The sequence below is a fragment of the Elaeis guineensis genome, chromosome 11 (assembly GCF_000442705.2).
Source record: "Elaeis guineensis isolate ETL-2024a chromosome 11, EG11, whole genome shotgun sequence".
In the NCBI taxonomy this organism is placed as follows: domain Eukaryota; kingdom Viridiplantae; phylum Streptophyta; class Magnoliopsida; order Arecales; family Arecaceae; genus Elaeis; species Elaeis guineensis.
The window spans coordinates 16,167,249-16,184,503 of NC_026003.2; the positions used below are offsets into that span (position 1 = coordinate 16,167,249).

At 37.5% G+C, this 17,255-nt stretch overlaps 1 protein-coding gene across 2 annotated transcripts in view; it reads right to left on the reverse strand.

Moving 5' to 3' along the window:
* Positions 1–7,645, reverse strand: part of LOC105061540 (probable serine acetyltransferase 2) — a 37,261-nt gene extending 29,616 nt beyond the window's left edge. The window contains exons 1-6 of one of the 2 annotated variants that reach the window (XM_073245386.1): positions 6,228–6,425; positions 6,046–6,105; positions 5,384–5,519; positions 5,137–5,232; positions 4,989–5,013; positions 2,201–2,284 (exon numbers count right to left, since the gene is read on the reverse strand). In XM_073245386.1, coding sequence (XP_073101487.1) covers positions 2,201–2,284; positions 4,989–5,013; positions 5,137–5,232; positions 5,384–5,519; positions 6,046–6,105; positions 6,228–6,235 — 409 coding nt within the window. In that variant the 5' untranslated portion in view covers positions 6,236–6,425. Of the gene's footprint in view, positions 1–2,200; positions 2,285–4,988; positions 5,014–5,136; positions 5,233–5,383; positions 5,520–6,045; positions 6,106–6,227; positions 6,426–7,187 lie in introns of those variants that run through there. The other variant, XM_010945622.3, reaches the window with a different exon arrangement.
* Positions 7,646–17,255: the final 9,610 nt, after the last annotated feature.

Consider the following 17,255-nt stretch of genomic DNA (forward strand, 5'->3'; position numbering starts at 1 on the left):
TCATTCATACGATAGTTTACCATAAACTGTCCATATAAACTAAATAAGGATCACAGGATCAAATTCGCAAGCAATTCTTTATGCATGATCATGTCGAGCCTTTCAAGCTCCTTAATATCCTTGATCATTATCAAACAACAATCATAGACTTGACTACCCATACACATCTCATGCGTTGTGCGACTTTATTCACCTCATAACACTTGTAGATGAATCAATGTATCATTGGTAGTATACATGTACTCATGCATACATTGGAGTTCATCTAACATGGACTTCAACATATAGCACATATTTTTATTGTCATTGTCTATCCATTCATCAAGTATAGCTCATTGACTTTGGGTTGGTCATGTTGTTAGCATTAGAATAACCTGATAGAGAAAATTGCTTAATTTTCTAAAACTTAAGAACGATTCTTAGATTTGTGAGCCAGTCTATGTAATTTATTTCGATTAATCGATTGATATCTAGGATTTAAGCTAGAGGGTTGGAAGCTGACACAATGAACATCAGAGAGCAAAGATTCTAATTAGATGTTTGTACTTATTTTATAATTTACTTTAGAAACTTTTAGATTCAAAAAGAGATACTATTTTATCAGATCTCCCACTCTCCGGATGGAGAAACGAAAACCCTAAGGCGACCATTGGATTTCCAATGAGTGCTGTGGTCCCACTGATGCTATGTACTTCATCTAACAGTTATTGATAACACACACACCAATCATGGATAACTCTTTATCCAGATGCTTCTCTAAGTATGTTGCAGCTACTTGATCTCTAAGTCATGTAGGCTCACTTAACAGTTATTGTCCATACTTCTTAATTAAGTCAGATCTACCGTTCACAAGCAGTTGTAAAGCCATCATTGGGTCCCTCACCTAACAGTTATTAAGTCCAACCCCATCTTTATCCTGGAGTAACTCTTTGCTAATAAAATGGTTGCGTATTTCCGATGCAACTAAACCACTGTGATCAGTCGAGAACAATCAACGCCGATAGCACACCTGCACATCTACATCGGTGGAAGATCATTGGACTTAATATTTATAGAAAATTTTAGATTTAGATCTCATCTAATCAATCATCATATAATTGATCTAATTGGCATGGGCTAAACCAAACCGCCAAGCAACCATATTTGAAACTCAATCTTTCAAATTGATCAGATAAATAGAGATTGGTGGGATTCCCCCCGTTGCTTTCCTTAGACACCAATAAATTAACTAGGTCAGCAAATGAAACCAATTAAATAATCATCTTTCAATTACTTGCCTTAGACACCAATTGGTTAATTGATCCGAATATGTTAGCTTAGGTGAATCAGATTCAAGCAATAGAACCGAATTAGATCCTTAGGTTCCGATTCTACATATAGATGTCAATTGATTCGATCAACAATAATTGTATGATCTTAAGCTCTATTGATCTAATCTTAATCAACACTTGACTCGATTTGATCAACTGTTAAATCGATTTAGACCCATTGTAATCAAATCAGAAACTCAAGATGTAATCCAATTACATGACCTAATTTGATCTATTCATGACCAATCCCTCATACACAAACACTAATTTCAGATCTTAAATCTAAATTTTCAGATCTAAATTCTTTGTATGAAAAATAAATTTTGATCTCAAAACAATTTCAGATCATACATACAAACATATCCATATACATGAATAAGTTCAAATCATAAAAACTAATTTCAGCTCTAAACATACTTTTATATATCATATATACGAAATAAAATAAATTTCGAAACTCTTTTTAGATCTAAACAACAAAACATATATCACATATATGATGAAAAATCAGATTTAAAATTTCGTTTAATTAAAAATTTTAATATCGTTCTAGGACAATCATTCAGCATAACAAGTTATGTCAGCACAACCTTATGTCAGAACGATATCAAAAACTTTCGGATCTGAAATTTTTCTCTACAGATTTCAGATCTAAATCTTAATCTCATGTATATGACGTGGCTCTGATATCACTATTGGATTTTCATGATTTCATGCATGTAAAATTTTTCAAAATGAATATGCAGCAGAATTTTAAAAATTTTTAGATTAAAGCTAATTTAATCTAAACATGCACAAGATCAAATCTTAAAACTATAAACAGAATCGACATATGTGAGATAGGATTCAGATACAGAAATCAAATAGAAAAAAATAAATAGACTTCATACCTTGGCACGAGTCAATCTTCACCGCGAACTGATGATCATGGATGTCTTTCGAAGGTCCCTTGAAACCGCACAAATGTTCAGCCTCTACGAATATCCACAAGAGACTTCAATCTGATCAGAAGCTTCTTGATCTCATCGGGGTGCTAACTCCCTTGCAGAGATAGCATTTTGATGGTTAAAAATCTTCTTTTCTCTCAAGACACTCTTAGAGAAAAAGAAGATAATAAGAGGATGTGGATCTCTATGCTAGAGATCATGAGAAAAATCATTTCTTCACTTTTCTTTCCAAAACTCATGCATCAAATCTCTACGCTAAAGATGTAGAAATTTTTGTCCAACTCTTAGACAAAGAGAAGAAAAAAACTCATGTCTAAACAAGGACAAGAGAGAGAGAGATGTCCTAACAATCAATTTTTAGTTGTTTGTAAGAAAGAAGGGATTACATCCAACTTACCTCACGCCATGAAGCACCACGTCGTCCCTCTCTCTCCTTTGATTTTTCACGCACATATCTCCTCTGGTTTTCACGTCAAATCTGATCTCTATCAGCCTCTCAAACTATCCCATAAGACCCAAGTTTAAATAGGCAAAGAGGAGTTTGATTTTGAGTAGGAGATAAGAGTCCAAACCACCTAGGACTCTAGATTTTGTGCTGCCCACCACCTTCTGATTTTTGTGCCCATATACCTCACAGAGAAAGGGGATTAAGAGGGCTTCTTACACACTAAAAAAAAGGAATAGGGCGTGGGATAATTGGCATCAAAATTTGGTTGGTATGGCGGCTTATTTTATGGCGCATGGAGGAAGAGTTTGATCTTCATAGGACTCTTCTTTAGATGACTGATTTAAACTAATTTAAACTCTAATTAATTCTAATCGTATTAGAAATTGATTAGACCCAAATAGATTGAAATCCAAATCTAATTAGGAGCCCAAACTATTTAGATTAGATATCACCTAATTAGAGGAGTCTTAGTCCTTTCGGACTCTCCCTTGGTGCTTGAGTCAAACTCAATTTAATCCTAATCCAATTAAGATTTGGTGCACCTATGAAAATGAGAATTTTTAGTCCAAAAAGAAACTCAAAACACTCTTGTTTAAATTCTAGTCTAATTAGGAATTCAGTTATACTCAAATCCTAATTCAACAAGAAATTATTCTTCTATGCAATTTGATTATCTCATAACCCAATTAGGATTAATCAAACCAAATCCATATCAAGTCAAATTAAATCTAATTTAATTAAACTTGATGCAAGCCCCATAGCTCAATCAAATTGAGTCAATTAGCAATCCAATTGCTAATTAATCCTCCTATAGCTCACTAACTCTTTAGCGAGTTACTTATTGCAACTTTTGCATTGAATCAATCATCAATCAAATTGATAATCAAATTCTATCACGATTCATAATCGTAATTCAACCATCTGATCAGTCAAATATCTCTTTGTGTGTGACTCCGTAAGTTCTATTCTATCTGGTAATGAGATATATTGTGAACTCTATCACAATATCATTGAAACTCTTTTCAATGGATTGGAACCATTCCAACTCTATCCATCAAGGATCATTGATCATCGAGATGATGTCCGTAGATCTCACAATCCACCAGTGACACCTAGCAGTATGTAGTGGCAATCCAGCAAAATGAAAGGTGATGAATCTCTAGATGTAGTTAACATATGATACAGTCTCTCTATCGTGAGTCTCAATCAGATGGCAGGTCATAGATGAATCATTAAACTTCATCATTGGTCATATAATAGATTCAATCAACTCGAATCCATATGTGATTCTTATAGAAACTATTTTCATTAATCACTCTGCTATAGCCATAGACTTAAAGACTCAACTTCTTAAATCCCATAGGACTACTTCCTTCTGCTAAGATTGATAGATCCCATCTTGATGCACACTCTACTCCTACAGTGGACCAACTGTCGCCAACATCCACTACAATGGCTCATTGAGACTAATGTTTATGTGTAGTCAAACTCCAGCAGCCTCACTGCGAGTAGCTGTAGCACTGCAAGTCAAATGACCAGTCATGCAACTGCAGCATCGAGAAAGTCACTAACGAGTGAGCAGACATCCATATGACTTCTCATGTTGGTCACACTCAATGCTAGTTGTTCTCTAACAACCACCTACACTCTCGCTCCAGTATCACTATACCGCAGACTCGAAATTCATCTGTCCGAAGGAAGCGATCCATACACTGATTTATCTGGATCAATCACCATCCCCATAATGATCCTATGACCAAGAGCAATTTAAGAATTAACCATCAATGATACGTCTCAAATTCTCAACTCTTTGAGAATATGTGTCATCATCTTGTTAATCTCTTGAATAATTTATGGACACATAAAACATGAATGATAATATAAATATCCATAAAGTACAAAAATATATCCTAAAAATATGATATGCGTCAGCCAAAATTGGCTTCTAGGGCATACATCCAACATTTTAAAGTTCTTTCTTTCCTTATTTATTTATATATTTATTTATTTGCTTCTTTATTAGGGTGGAAACAAGTCCACAAAGTTAAAAGAAAATGCCAAACTTCATATTAACCAACCTAACTTGAATGACTAAAGACTATGACTAGCAACATCACACATCTTCAAGTCATTAGGTCCCACAGGTGTGTTGTTGTACTAAGCATGCAACAACTAATATGAGATAACAGAAACTTCATAATGTAAAAATAACTCCTTTATAATATTACCAAGTTTGGCACTTTCTAGAAAAGCATAACACTATATGGAAAGAAGTAAAATTACCTGGGTGTATATCTACGGCAAAGACCTACACAAAACAAAACGAAGAAATCCACATAAGAAAGGATAAACAATTACACGCTGTTTGCCACTAGTGTTTAGGGAAGAGGATCAACAACGCTTATGAAGATAAATGTTTTGGAGAAATCACCTCACTAATTCGACTTTGCAATGCTAAGGCTAAGACCTTACGTCCTTGGTTCCACAAAGCATGTGCTATACGATATGATTGCAGAGAGTGGTAGCCCTGAAAGAAAATAAACAAGTATTTGCTTGTAATAAATACAAAATACTTTATATGACATAGGATGAGTAAGCCAAAAGTACAAATGCCAAAAATCAATGTATAGATATCCATAAGCCTATTCATAAGCAATACTTTATTGCTGTGTGCTCACACTTGGGGAACAAAGCAAGCATCCAGTGCATTTGATCATATGCCAATGGGACTTGGGTCCATTTGATGGAACTCCCCTCCCCAGTGCATGTTCTAGGATGAGGTTATCGGTATGAACTTGGAAAGTAGCATTTACACTGTATTTTTCAAAAAAGCAAGAAAGAAAATTTATAATTCTATAATAAACATGCTGAGATATCATTTCCAAGAATACACATGCCGATATATCCTTTCAAAGAATTGTAACCCTGAAAGGAAATCAACGAGTATTCAAACTACCTCATAAGACAAGAAATAAGAAAGTAAACAATGCTTAAGCCAGATATCAACAATTATAATCCATAAGACCAACGATGAGTAGTACTGTATGGCTATCTGCTCTCCACCCTAGGGGAAATCAAACATCCAAAGCATTTGCTTCTACAATCCATGTGCTATATGATATGATGCAAGGAATGACAATCCTGAAAGTACATAAACAATCATGCAGTTCTAACTAAAGCATAATATATACTACAAGATAAACTAATTCAAAAACAATATAAAGCACCACAAATGTCTTCCCTAGCCCAAGTAACCACCCATCTTCCTGCAATAAACAAATACATACATGCATGAAAAGGCCCACTAATAGTCATCAGATATTGTAAAAGAATATTACACCTTAAGATATAATAGTGCCCAGCTATATGATGCACATGCAGGATCCCTATCTTTGAATGCCTGCATAAAAAAATTATTTGTACAAATGGTCAATGATCCTATGTTAATGGCAAAGATCGTCAGCTAATAAAGATATAGATGCAAGTGAAACACAGATTCCTTCATTAAGGTAAAGGAATCACCTGAGCATCCAAACGAATGGAGCGTCCAATACCTCTATCCTTTATCATAACATCATCAAAAATGTCCATTAGTTGAGTAGCCAGCAGTGTCGGGTTCTGGAGCCTGTTAGCAAGTACAAACCCCAATGCCCGCTCTAAACAATCATGAGATAAAACACTGGCATACAAAAAGCTACTTAAAATTGGCTCCCTCTCAGCCTGAAAGATATGCATATATACTGATTAGGAACTGTGAGCACAAGAAAACCATTAACCTTATCCCAACTGCAGAGGTCAAATTACGAAAAAATCATATGAACTGATTACAACAATATGAAACTTTTGCAAGCATGAGAAAATCTTGATAATGCCATACTATTAATGTTTAACAGCCAGATGAACATGGCAACTATAATAATGCATTGTGCATAGCAAGAAGGTCACGCAGTTATTTGGCTTTCTAGCGACTATTCATGCACTCACATTTTATGAGGAACTCACCACCTCCAACTAAAAGGAAACAACGAGAGAGACAGAGAGAGAGAGAAAAAGAAGGCGGCAAGCAGTGGAGGATCAATTCATCTTATTATATCTACTCACCAAAAAAGAAGGGAAAAAAAAGGAAAGAAAAAGGGAAAAACGGGAAATTAAGGGGAACAAAATGTCCAATATCTGTCAGAATCATCATGAGACTTTAGCAATACAGGGAACAGGATCATTATGCATCTATTTTTGGAGTCTTGTCCCTGTGTGTACATTTACCCATGTATGAATAAATTAAATTAACCCCCATGACCACGTCAAAATAGTCGTTTTTAAAAAATTGAAACTTCCAATTTAATCTGGACAGTCCGCGTTGGATGATCGGACTTGTTGACTGATCGTACAATTTCCGATCTATATACACCACAATTGAAATTGCTTTGCACTGCCTGACTAAGTTAACGGAAGGAAGAATAAAACAGAAGGAAAAACTACGACCTCGGATTTAGCTTCGGCCCTCACAGAGTCCCAAATGGGGTCGCCATCGGAATCAAGGATCGTCCGGGCAATGGAATTCAGCTTCCAATTCCCCATGGCGTAGATCGGGAACATGTTCTCCGACCGACATCTCCGAGACCCCGAATACAAACTAGAAAAAGAACAAGAAGAAGAAGAAACCCTAGTCTTGGACTTGGCCTCCTCCCCGTCTTCCACTTCTTGGAGAACAAGGCAGCTGCACGACATCGAAGACACCGAGAGAGATCTCTCCGCCTGCGGAGAAGCCAAGATCGAGAGCCTAGGGTTTCTTCTCCAGACGCTAACTTCTAGGGTTCCGAAAAAGAGGAGGACGACGAGATGGACCTCCCCGGCCAAAACTCCTTCCACCCCTGAACAACCGACGAAGGGGAGGGAGAACCAAAAAAACAAGAGGCGGAAGGAAGAGCTGCGGAGAACAGAAAACGCTAAGGCAAAGGGCTTCTACAAAAGCCCGTGGCTTCCGGGAGAATCACGATTCTGGCCCCACTCCGGGTAGGGCCCGGGCGGCTAGCAAGCATTGACCACTGGAAAGTTCATGAGCGTGCTAAATTCATTGGAGTGATGTCAACCGTTTGATCGATTTTGACGGTGCAAAACAAGCGGCCCTTGTAACGCCTATAATGACATTGCCAGGTCTACGCTATGTTGCCGCGGTCAGAAATTTAAAAACAGTGTTATAACGATCATTTAGCTTCTGCGGGTAAAAAAATAATATTTTAAAAAAGAATAATGTCTTCTTTTTTTTTTTTGTGCTGCTGGGCTTATATTTTGTTGATGAATAATGACATTCTTAACTCATTTAGTTGATTCTATATGGCAATACGACATTGGTGCAATGCATGAGAAAGGAAAAGTTCCATATGTGGTCAAATTTTAAATGCTGTTCATTCCTATATTTATTTCTGATAAAAATATTTTTTATTTTTTATATTTTTAAATATAAATATATTTAGTATAATCAATTATTTTTAATAATATAATCATCATGATCCAATAATAATAAAAAAAGAGATAATAGAGATGGTAACAGTGATATTAATTACAGTAGCGATAATGTAGGAGTTGGTGTAGTGTTCTCAAGTTTTGGGAGGTCAGGAGTTGAGCCATGGAGTTAGCTCAAAGGATCTAGGGCTATTTTGGATTCTAGGGTGAAAAATGTCAGCCTTCACAGTCTTGAGGTATAGGGGCTTTGGACCTTGAGGAGCTAACTTATATTGGGCTAGGTTTGAGTCCAACGGTGTGAGATTAAGTCAAGTCATGAGTATACATGAGCTTGGAGTGAGTTCAATCCTATTGAGTTAGCCATGAGAGTTTTTGGATCTAGTCACATTGACATTGTATATAAGATATATACATTGTATATGAGTTTGATTGAGGAAATTAATAGAAGATTCTTTTCTCCCTCAACTTTCTCTCTCTTTTTCTCTCTCTATCTCCTCTATGCTACTAGTAGTAAGAAATCCTAGGATTTTTTAGCCGCTGCATCAAAATAGGAAAGAAAAGAGGTGCTAGGATTTCTAGCGCTCCCTAGTGATTGCCGCCCCCTTTGCTACCTTCTTGCTGCCATCCAAGGGAGCTTTTAGATCTGAAAAGGTGAGTTTCAGATCTGGTATAGAAAGGACCTTGGGAGAGGAAGAAATCCTGTCAAGTGGCTGCTGTCCCAGAAATTTGCTGCACAAGGATCCTGAACGTCTCATCTTCTTGGAGCTGGTTCCTCAAACCTAAGCTCCAAAAATTTTAGGCATTAAAATAATAGGTTCCTAGGTTGATCGTGCCTCTATTATTTTATTTTCATTCCGATCTAATCTTGGGAGGATTAGAAGAAGGAGGTGTTTCGGAGAGGCTGTCGCACAGAAATCTGCACGCCTGCAGATTTTTCAGCAACCATGCTTCTCTTTGTCTCTTCTTCAGTTTGCTAGATTAACATCCAAGTTTCCACATAAGAGATTGGTCCATGGCTGGTATTGGAGCAATACCAGGTTGCTAACAATTAGTATCAGAGCCAGTTGAGCATGGAGGAGGAAGAGGATTCTGCAGCAGAAAATTTCAGATTAGTAGAGGATCAGTTTTCAGTAGTAATTTTCAGATCAAATTTTTCAAGATTTTGTGGGGAAGGAAGAGATCTGAGGGCTACTATCCATCCTCCCTAGTCAGATATTTTTCAGATCTACCTATTGTGCTATTTGTGATTTGGTTTGATCACGGAAAGCAGTGGGTTGAATGTTAGATTTGAGAAGTTTGATAGAAAGGAGAGTTTCACCATGTAAAAAGTTAGGATGGAGGATTTACTAATTCAGATGGGATTGGATTCGGTCTTGAAGGATAGACTGAAGGAGATGACTGACAAGCAGTGGGTATTCTTGGAGAAAAAGATATGTGCCATGATTAGGACTTGTTTGACGGATGAGGTGTTGTATGGCATGTTGGAGGAGAGATCATCCAAGAATTTATAGTCAAGATTGTACATGTTGTATATGGAGAAGAACATGTACAACAAGTTAATGCTGAAAAAGTAACTTTACAGTCTTTGGATGCAGGAGGGCGAGGACATTGCAGGGCATATGTAGCAATTCAATCGGATGAGGATGGATTTGCTCAATATTGGGGTGGAGCTTGAAGAGGAGGATAAAAGTCTATTGCTATTATATTCGCTATCCAAAAGCTTTGATCCATTGGTTACAATGCTGCTATACGATAAGAAGATATTGGTGTATGAGGAGATCATGTCAGTGCTCAGATCCAACGAGCCGCAGAAACAAATGACGAAGAGGGAGGTTTCTAGGAGGATCTTGCTGTTTCGGAGAGATCCAAGAAATGAAAGCAAAAGAACAAGCAGGTGGGGCGGAGACAGTCCCGAAAAGACAGCAAAGAGGCTAGATGCTACAAGTGTGGTAAAGTAGGGCACTTTAAGCGGGAGTGTCCGCTTTGAAAAAAGTGCAAGGGAGGAGAAAAGAAAGACTTGGATTTCTTAGGTTCAGTTACTATGTCTGAAGAGTCAGATAAGCTCTTGATGGTTTTGAAGGAGCCTGCAGGGTGCGGAGGGTCCAAAACGGCTTCGGAGCAATCCACGGAGTGTGAAGGGTTCGAAGAGACAGCAATGGTGATCGAGGTGCAACAGTAGGCCCAACAGGACGGCATTGGGTGGCTGGCCTCGGGATACAGGCTTGACTTCTGCACATCAGATAGACTTCAAATTTAGATGGAGCATCGAGCAGAGGTGGCTTTATCGGTGGAGGGACATGCCTTTGAGGAGATCGTGTCAGGTAAAGCATCAGTTGCAGCGAGCATCAGCATAGGAACGCTGTGGTCTCTCCAAAAAAATCCAAAGCAATAAGTGGTGCAGCTGTCAAACAAAAGGGAGCCTACAACTAGTTCCAAGGTGATGCCAAGGAGCAAGCAAAGATCTTTAACTATGGAGACAGTCATCTCAAAGGTCTCCAAGAGAGCTCAAAAGGTGAAGAAGGTTGGCGGTGGTAAGGATGTCCACACAAGGGGCTGTCAGGGTATGCAGCGATAGCAAGATCGTGCAAGAAGATATTATCAGATTTGTCAAAGCTTTGGGGCACCAACGTGAAGATTGTAAGAATTGGTGTGGTGCTCCCAAGCCCTGGGAGGCCAGGAGTTGAGCCATAGAGTTGGCTCAAAAGATCTAGAGCTATTTTGGGTCCTAGGATGAAAGACTATCAGCCTTCACAGTCTCAAGGTCCAAAAATTTTGGGCCTTGAGGGGCTAACTTGTATATGGCTAAGTTTGAGTCCAATTGATGAGATTGAGTCAAATCATGGATATACATTGGCTTGGAGGGAGCTCAATCTCATTGAGTTAACCATAGGAGTTTTTGGATCTGGTCACATTGACATTGTATATAAGATACATTGTATATAGGTTTGATTGAGAAAATCAATAGAAGATTCTTTTCTCCCTCAACTTTCTCTCTCCTCCTCTCTCTATGTCTTCTCCATGCCACCAGCAGCATGAAATCCTATGGTTTCTTGGCCGCCACACCAAAATAGGAAAGAAAGGATGCGCTACGATTTCTAGCGCTCCCTAGTGATTGCCACCCCCTTTGCTCCCTTCTTGTTGTCATCCAAGAGAAGTTCTACATCTCTTTTCTCTGGTGGTTAGAGGCTTCATCAAGGGAACTTTCAAATCTAAAAAGATGAGTTTCAGATCTGGTACAGAAAGGATTTTGGGAGAGGAAGAAATCCTATCAAGTGGCTGCTGTCTCAGAAATCTGCTGCATAAGGATCCTAAATGCCTCATATTCTTGGAGCTGGTTCCTCATGCCTAAGCTCCGAAAATTTTAGGTATTAAAATAGTAAGTTTCCAGGTTGATCATGCCTATAGGGGAAAGAGGTGTTTCGGAGAGGCTATCGCTCAGAAATCTGCACGTCCGTAGATTTTTCAGCAACCATGCTTCTTTGTCTCTTCTTCGATTTGTTGGATTAACACCTAGGTTCCCACGCAAGAGATCGGTCCATGACTGGTATTGGAGCAATACCAGGTTGCTAACAGATAAGAGTACTAACAAGGTAGCAGTACTATCATGATGGTAGCAATAGCAAGGGTGGTAGTGAGAGTGTTGATAACAGAATTATGGCGATAATAATTATAACAATAGTGTGATATAGGCATTGCAGAAGCTGTGATGGCGATGGCAACATAATAGACATGGTTGTATCAATTGTTCTAGCAACTATGATGGTAATGGTAGTAGTAATGGCAGTGCTGGAGATAATGATAGCGATGCTGATAATGAAAATGATGATATTGTTAGAGACAATGGTGATATTGACAATGATAGATGGCGAAGATAGTAGGGATAATAGTGATAGTAAAAGACATTAATTTCTTATTTTTAAAAAATAATAAAAATAAAAATCTTTTAATTTTATTTTTATAAAAATATTTTTTAATGAAAAATAAAATAATAAAATCAAACATGTCTTTTATCTTTTTTAATAAAAAAATATAGGAAAAAAAGGTGATGCCAAATAAGTTCTAACTTTTTATGGTTAAAATAATAGGGGATAAGTTTTGTATTTTCTACTAAGAGTACTGTTATTTTGCACAACTCTCAAAGCATGCATAGATACAGTAGATGTTTAAATCATTGTTCTGCATGAAGGTTATATATAGCCAGAACTCACAAATAAGATTTTTTTACTGATTTACTATTAATTTAAAAATAATTTATGAAAATAATATTTTTCAAAAAATATTTATGAAAATAATGTTCGGAAGAAAGTCATCCTATGATAGGACTACTTTAGGTGCCACCTAACCCATCCTCACGCCATGTGGGAGGGATGAGTCAGCCAGAAAAAATCATCGAGTGGAAGGGTGACTTTATGAGTCGCCCTACTAAAGGGGGGCTCACAAACCCATCCTACTATAGGGTGACTTTATTCTCCTCCGATCCACACCCTCCATTGGATCAGTGCTCATCTCCTCCTCCATTGGATCGGTGCTCATCTCCAACCCCATCAGCCCGCTATAGAGCCACCCTACTATAGGGCGACTTCCCCTCCTCCGTTGGATCGGCACTCATCTCCAAGTGGGCAAACAGAGGTTTTGTTTTGATATGCGCGTATATGTTGGATGGGCGTTCATCTCCAAGTGGGCAAACAGAGGGTTTCGGTGTGCGTATAGCTTATCTTCTTGTCCGTACGTCTGCACCGCAGCATGCCTGTGACCTAATAGCGGATGCCCGTGACCTAAAGTGGTTAGAGATGCTCGTGACCTGACCCAACATGTAGTTAGGTTATGGTGCATGTTAGGTTACGGTGAATCCTTGCCTTCATGAAGGTGCTGTCTACAATGGAAAAACAAAAAATGAATAAAGAGGAGCTAGGATATTAGTCAAGATTTGAACTTGGATCAATCGGATTGAAATAAATTGACCTAGACACAGAAATTGATCAAAAAATTGCCCAACACGAAAAAGAGGAGCGGGGCGTCTACATCCCTGATGTAGGCGCCTACATTACTATATTGGATCCGATTTTAGATGCCTTCCTTCCACCGCTTTTATATTCATTGAATCCGATCCAAGTCACTAAACTAATTCAGAATATTGACTTTCTGTTCTTTTTCTCAAAATCTCTAGCTCCCTTCAAAATTTCTAGCTCTCCATCTCCACTCACATCATACCATTTCCACTCACATCTTAAATCTCAAATCAAAACCTCCTTCCCATCTCCTTCTCAAACCAAAAACCTCTTTTTCATCTCATTCTTAGCCAACCTTCAACCTGATGGCTCCGAAGATGCATCTTCTCCAACGCCAAAGAGTAAGCAGAAGTGAAAAAAGCAGAAGGAGAAGAGGAGCAAGCGAAGAAGCACCAACTTCATCACTTCCTTCAAGATCACCTCCTCCAAGAACTCCAGTAAGTGATAAAAATATTCTCTCAGGCTGTATTGTTGATATGAATTTTTTAGATTCAGAGGGATTCGAGATTGCAAATTTAATTAGAGGTATGAGATGAAAATTCATCTGCACAATTGAAGTCCCAATATTTATGAAGTTAGTTAGAAAATTTTATGAGAATATTTTATTTAAAGAAAAAATCGTATTATCTTTGATGAAAGGAAAGAAAATTTATTTTGATGATAAAATACTAAGACCAATTTTGAAACTTTCAATTGTAGGTGACCTGTGGGACAGTAGAGGAAATAAAGGTGAAAGGATAGAAACTATTCTTAAGGTAGAGGATCACGATCAATTCCGTAAAATTTATGAGCGATACTTAAATATTGAAATGAGACTCCTCCATATCATTATTTGCTAGATTATACAATCTAGAACAGGAGGATTTGATACTGTAATAGAGAAGGACTTAGTAATTATGTATCATGTAGTCCAATATATCCCACTCAACCTTTCAAAAATGATCATCAAGGCTATGCAAGAAGTGATGGGTAGAGCATAGATATTCCTACCTTATGCCATAATTTTAACACATATCTTTAAACATTATGAAGTAAGAATTTAGGATGAATAATCAACAAAATTAGGTAGAGATAGCAAAATCAAGGAAGCAGCCCTCCACAGAATGCATTGTTTAAAACTAATGGTGAGTGGATTAGAAAGGATAGAAGCAGAGAACATGTGGAGGAGGATATTTCAGCTGAGGAAGAAAAGCCACACTATAGGAGTGAAGTAGGACCTTCCAAGTCTATAGAGCGTATAAAATCTGTTGAGTAAGTGAGAATGACTCTAGATATGGTTAGTACAATTGCTCGAGAGGTTGCATCTATTCTTCAATTCTCATCTTTAGGAGAGAGTACTGCACGTATGGATACTAGCGACATACATAGTTCTTCATTCGAGTAAAAATTGGATAATCTTATTTCAGCGGTGTGGGATATAAGACAGGACATTCATAATTTGGTCTGTCGTATCGAAGAAGTAGAGAGATATTCACCTCATACAGATATGCAACATCAACTAGATGAGATTATCTATACTCTTAGAGTGCTCCAGACTGCAATACAGAGAGAATCAGGTGAGATAGAAAGATAAAATATTCTCTCTACTGGATTGGCTACAGTTTTGCAGAATATTATCTGGATTGACCAACAGATGAATATTCTTATTTTGAATCTCTTAAGTGATCAATCCAGTCAGCCTTCTCCCAGTCAACCTCCTTAACCATCCTATATAGACCATCCTCATCTAGACCATCCTCATCTCTCCATCGCTATCATCCTGCTGTCCAGTCTGATCCTAAGGATCAGACTGTATTGAGTTTTATGTGTTGTGTGTTATGATGATGTAGTATTTTGATTTTATATGTTGTGTGTTGTGATGATATAGTATCTTATTTTCTTGAATGTAGAGTGGTTTACATATCCTCTTTTGAATTGTTGAATGGTTTATATACATGCATGAAAGAATGAATAAAAGAATGATGTTGAATGATTTATATTATACATGGAATACCTCAGTTGTACAATGTATGACTTAAAATGACTCTGAACTCTATTAGATTTTGTGCATCTAATATTACCTTGAAGTTCAGATATTTAATCCATACAAACTAATGATTTACTCCGTGCCAAATCCATGCCAAACTAATATTGCATGCCAAATCAAGTCTGTGCCAAATAATGTTGATGTATTCTCAGTATTATATCAATTTATAATATAATATATGATATTATTTTACTATTATACATTATAATAATATAATAGATATGATATTATAGTATTATATTATATCAATATTTTATATTAATATAATATAATATATATTATATAATATAATTATATATAATAATATAATATATTATATTATATTATATTATATTATTATTATAATATATAAAAAATATTGGACAATCTCAAACTCTAACCATATAACCTGTATGAAGATTAATAATTAATTTTTTGTGCAACTAGTATAAATTGTAACATGTGCTTTTGGATAAAAAAATTTGTACATTAATTTCAAAATAATGTAAGATTACAAAATTATTTTAGAAAAAAAAATGTACAAATATCATAACTATCGAGAGGTATATATATCCAGATACTGGGACCTCCTCCGCATCTGTCTCTCGTAAATGCATATCATCTCTGATCGCTGATGTGATGGCTCAGGTATGGTATCGATCGGTGGAGAGAGAGGTGGAGGCTTGCTCACTCTCTGTGATAGAGATGCATCATCTATGGAGAGATCAAAGTCTGAGAAGCTAGGATATGAGGTGTGCTGGGCATACGAAGAGGTACTCGGATTATATGCCGATGGCACAGTCTGAAGTCGTCTATCATCTGAGACAACTTGCATAGTATCAACAAGACCGTCCATAATATCGGTAAGTGCTCGATCCTTGCATCCAACAGTGACCGAATAGAATCACTCTTTGCTATATGATATAGCGACGTGATCCTATGAAATGTTAGAAAAATAAATATTATTCATATGTATACTAATAACAACATAACAAAATGAGATAAAAGTAAAATGTACTTATGACAATAATGTCATCATGCCACCCGGAGCACAGAACTTCATCTCGCGACACTCACTCATCAATAACGAGATGAATCACCTAGTGATGCTCCTGTACTACTGCAGATATGGATCATAATAATCCATCATGAAAAGCATGGGTCGACCAGCCACAATCAAATTCTTCCATCGCTCCCATGCATCAATATACTCCCGATACTCTTAAACCCAATCATAGCGATGTCACCCTCGTTGATCCAAATGGTGAGAGCATCTCGAGTGTCACATGGTGGGGGGACGTCCTGATGAATGCCAAACTATCGCATCCCGTGCTCCGGACAATAGATCTCCACAATATCGAAGCAAATGAGAGGTGTGCATGTCCTCCATATGTGCTGATCTGATCGACATATCTCGGGCAATACAACCAATATCTCTAGTGTGTAAGAGACCCACAACATCTGATCATCGCACTGCTGATCTAGCTGATTTCTATAATATATAACTGTGTGTGGCATCAGATTACAAGCACCAGTCAGTCGAGTCCTCCATCTGTCCAAAATAAAGCCACTATGTTATTATATGAAAACATGCAGGCAGTCATTTATCATGTAAAATCAGTGCTACTAGTTATATACCTGCACCCTAATAGATCAGCCTGGTCATGCTGTACGTCACCAAATGGACTCTCAAAACTAGCATTATCCACATCTAATGGGACATGTCCTGCTATATCACCTTCCGCTACCGGCTGGTGGGCTCTTACTTTGGGAAGCACTCGATCTGGCCATCCGACGTGTAAATACTCCCAGACCCAAAGCTGAAGCAACACCAATGGCTCTGCTATCTCATGTGCATCTGGTCTACTGGCTCTACAAAGCTCGCAATACAAGAAGACTAATGTAGTGCTGCCCCAACTCCACTGCCATATACGTCGAGATCACGTAGCAAAGGTAAGTACAATAACTGCACATGAGAACCAGACTTATCGATGAACAAATGCTCATCGATAAAACAAAGAATAAATGCCCGTGAATGCCTCCGTACGGTCTCATCATCTGCATCATCCGGTA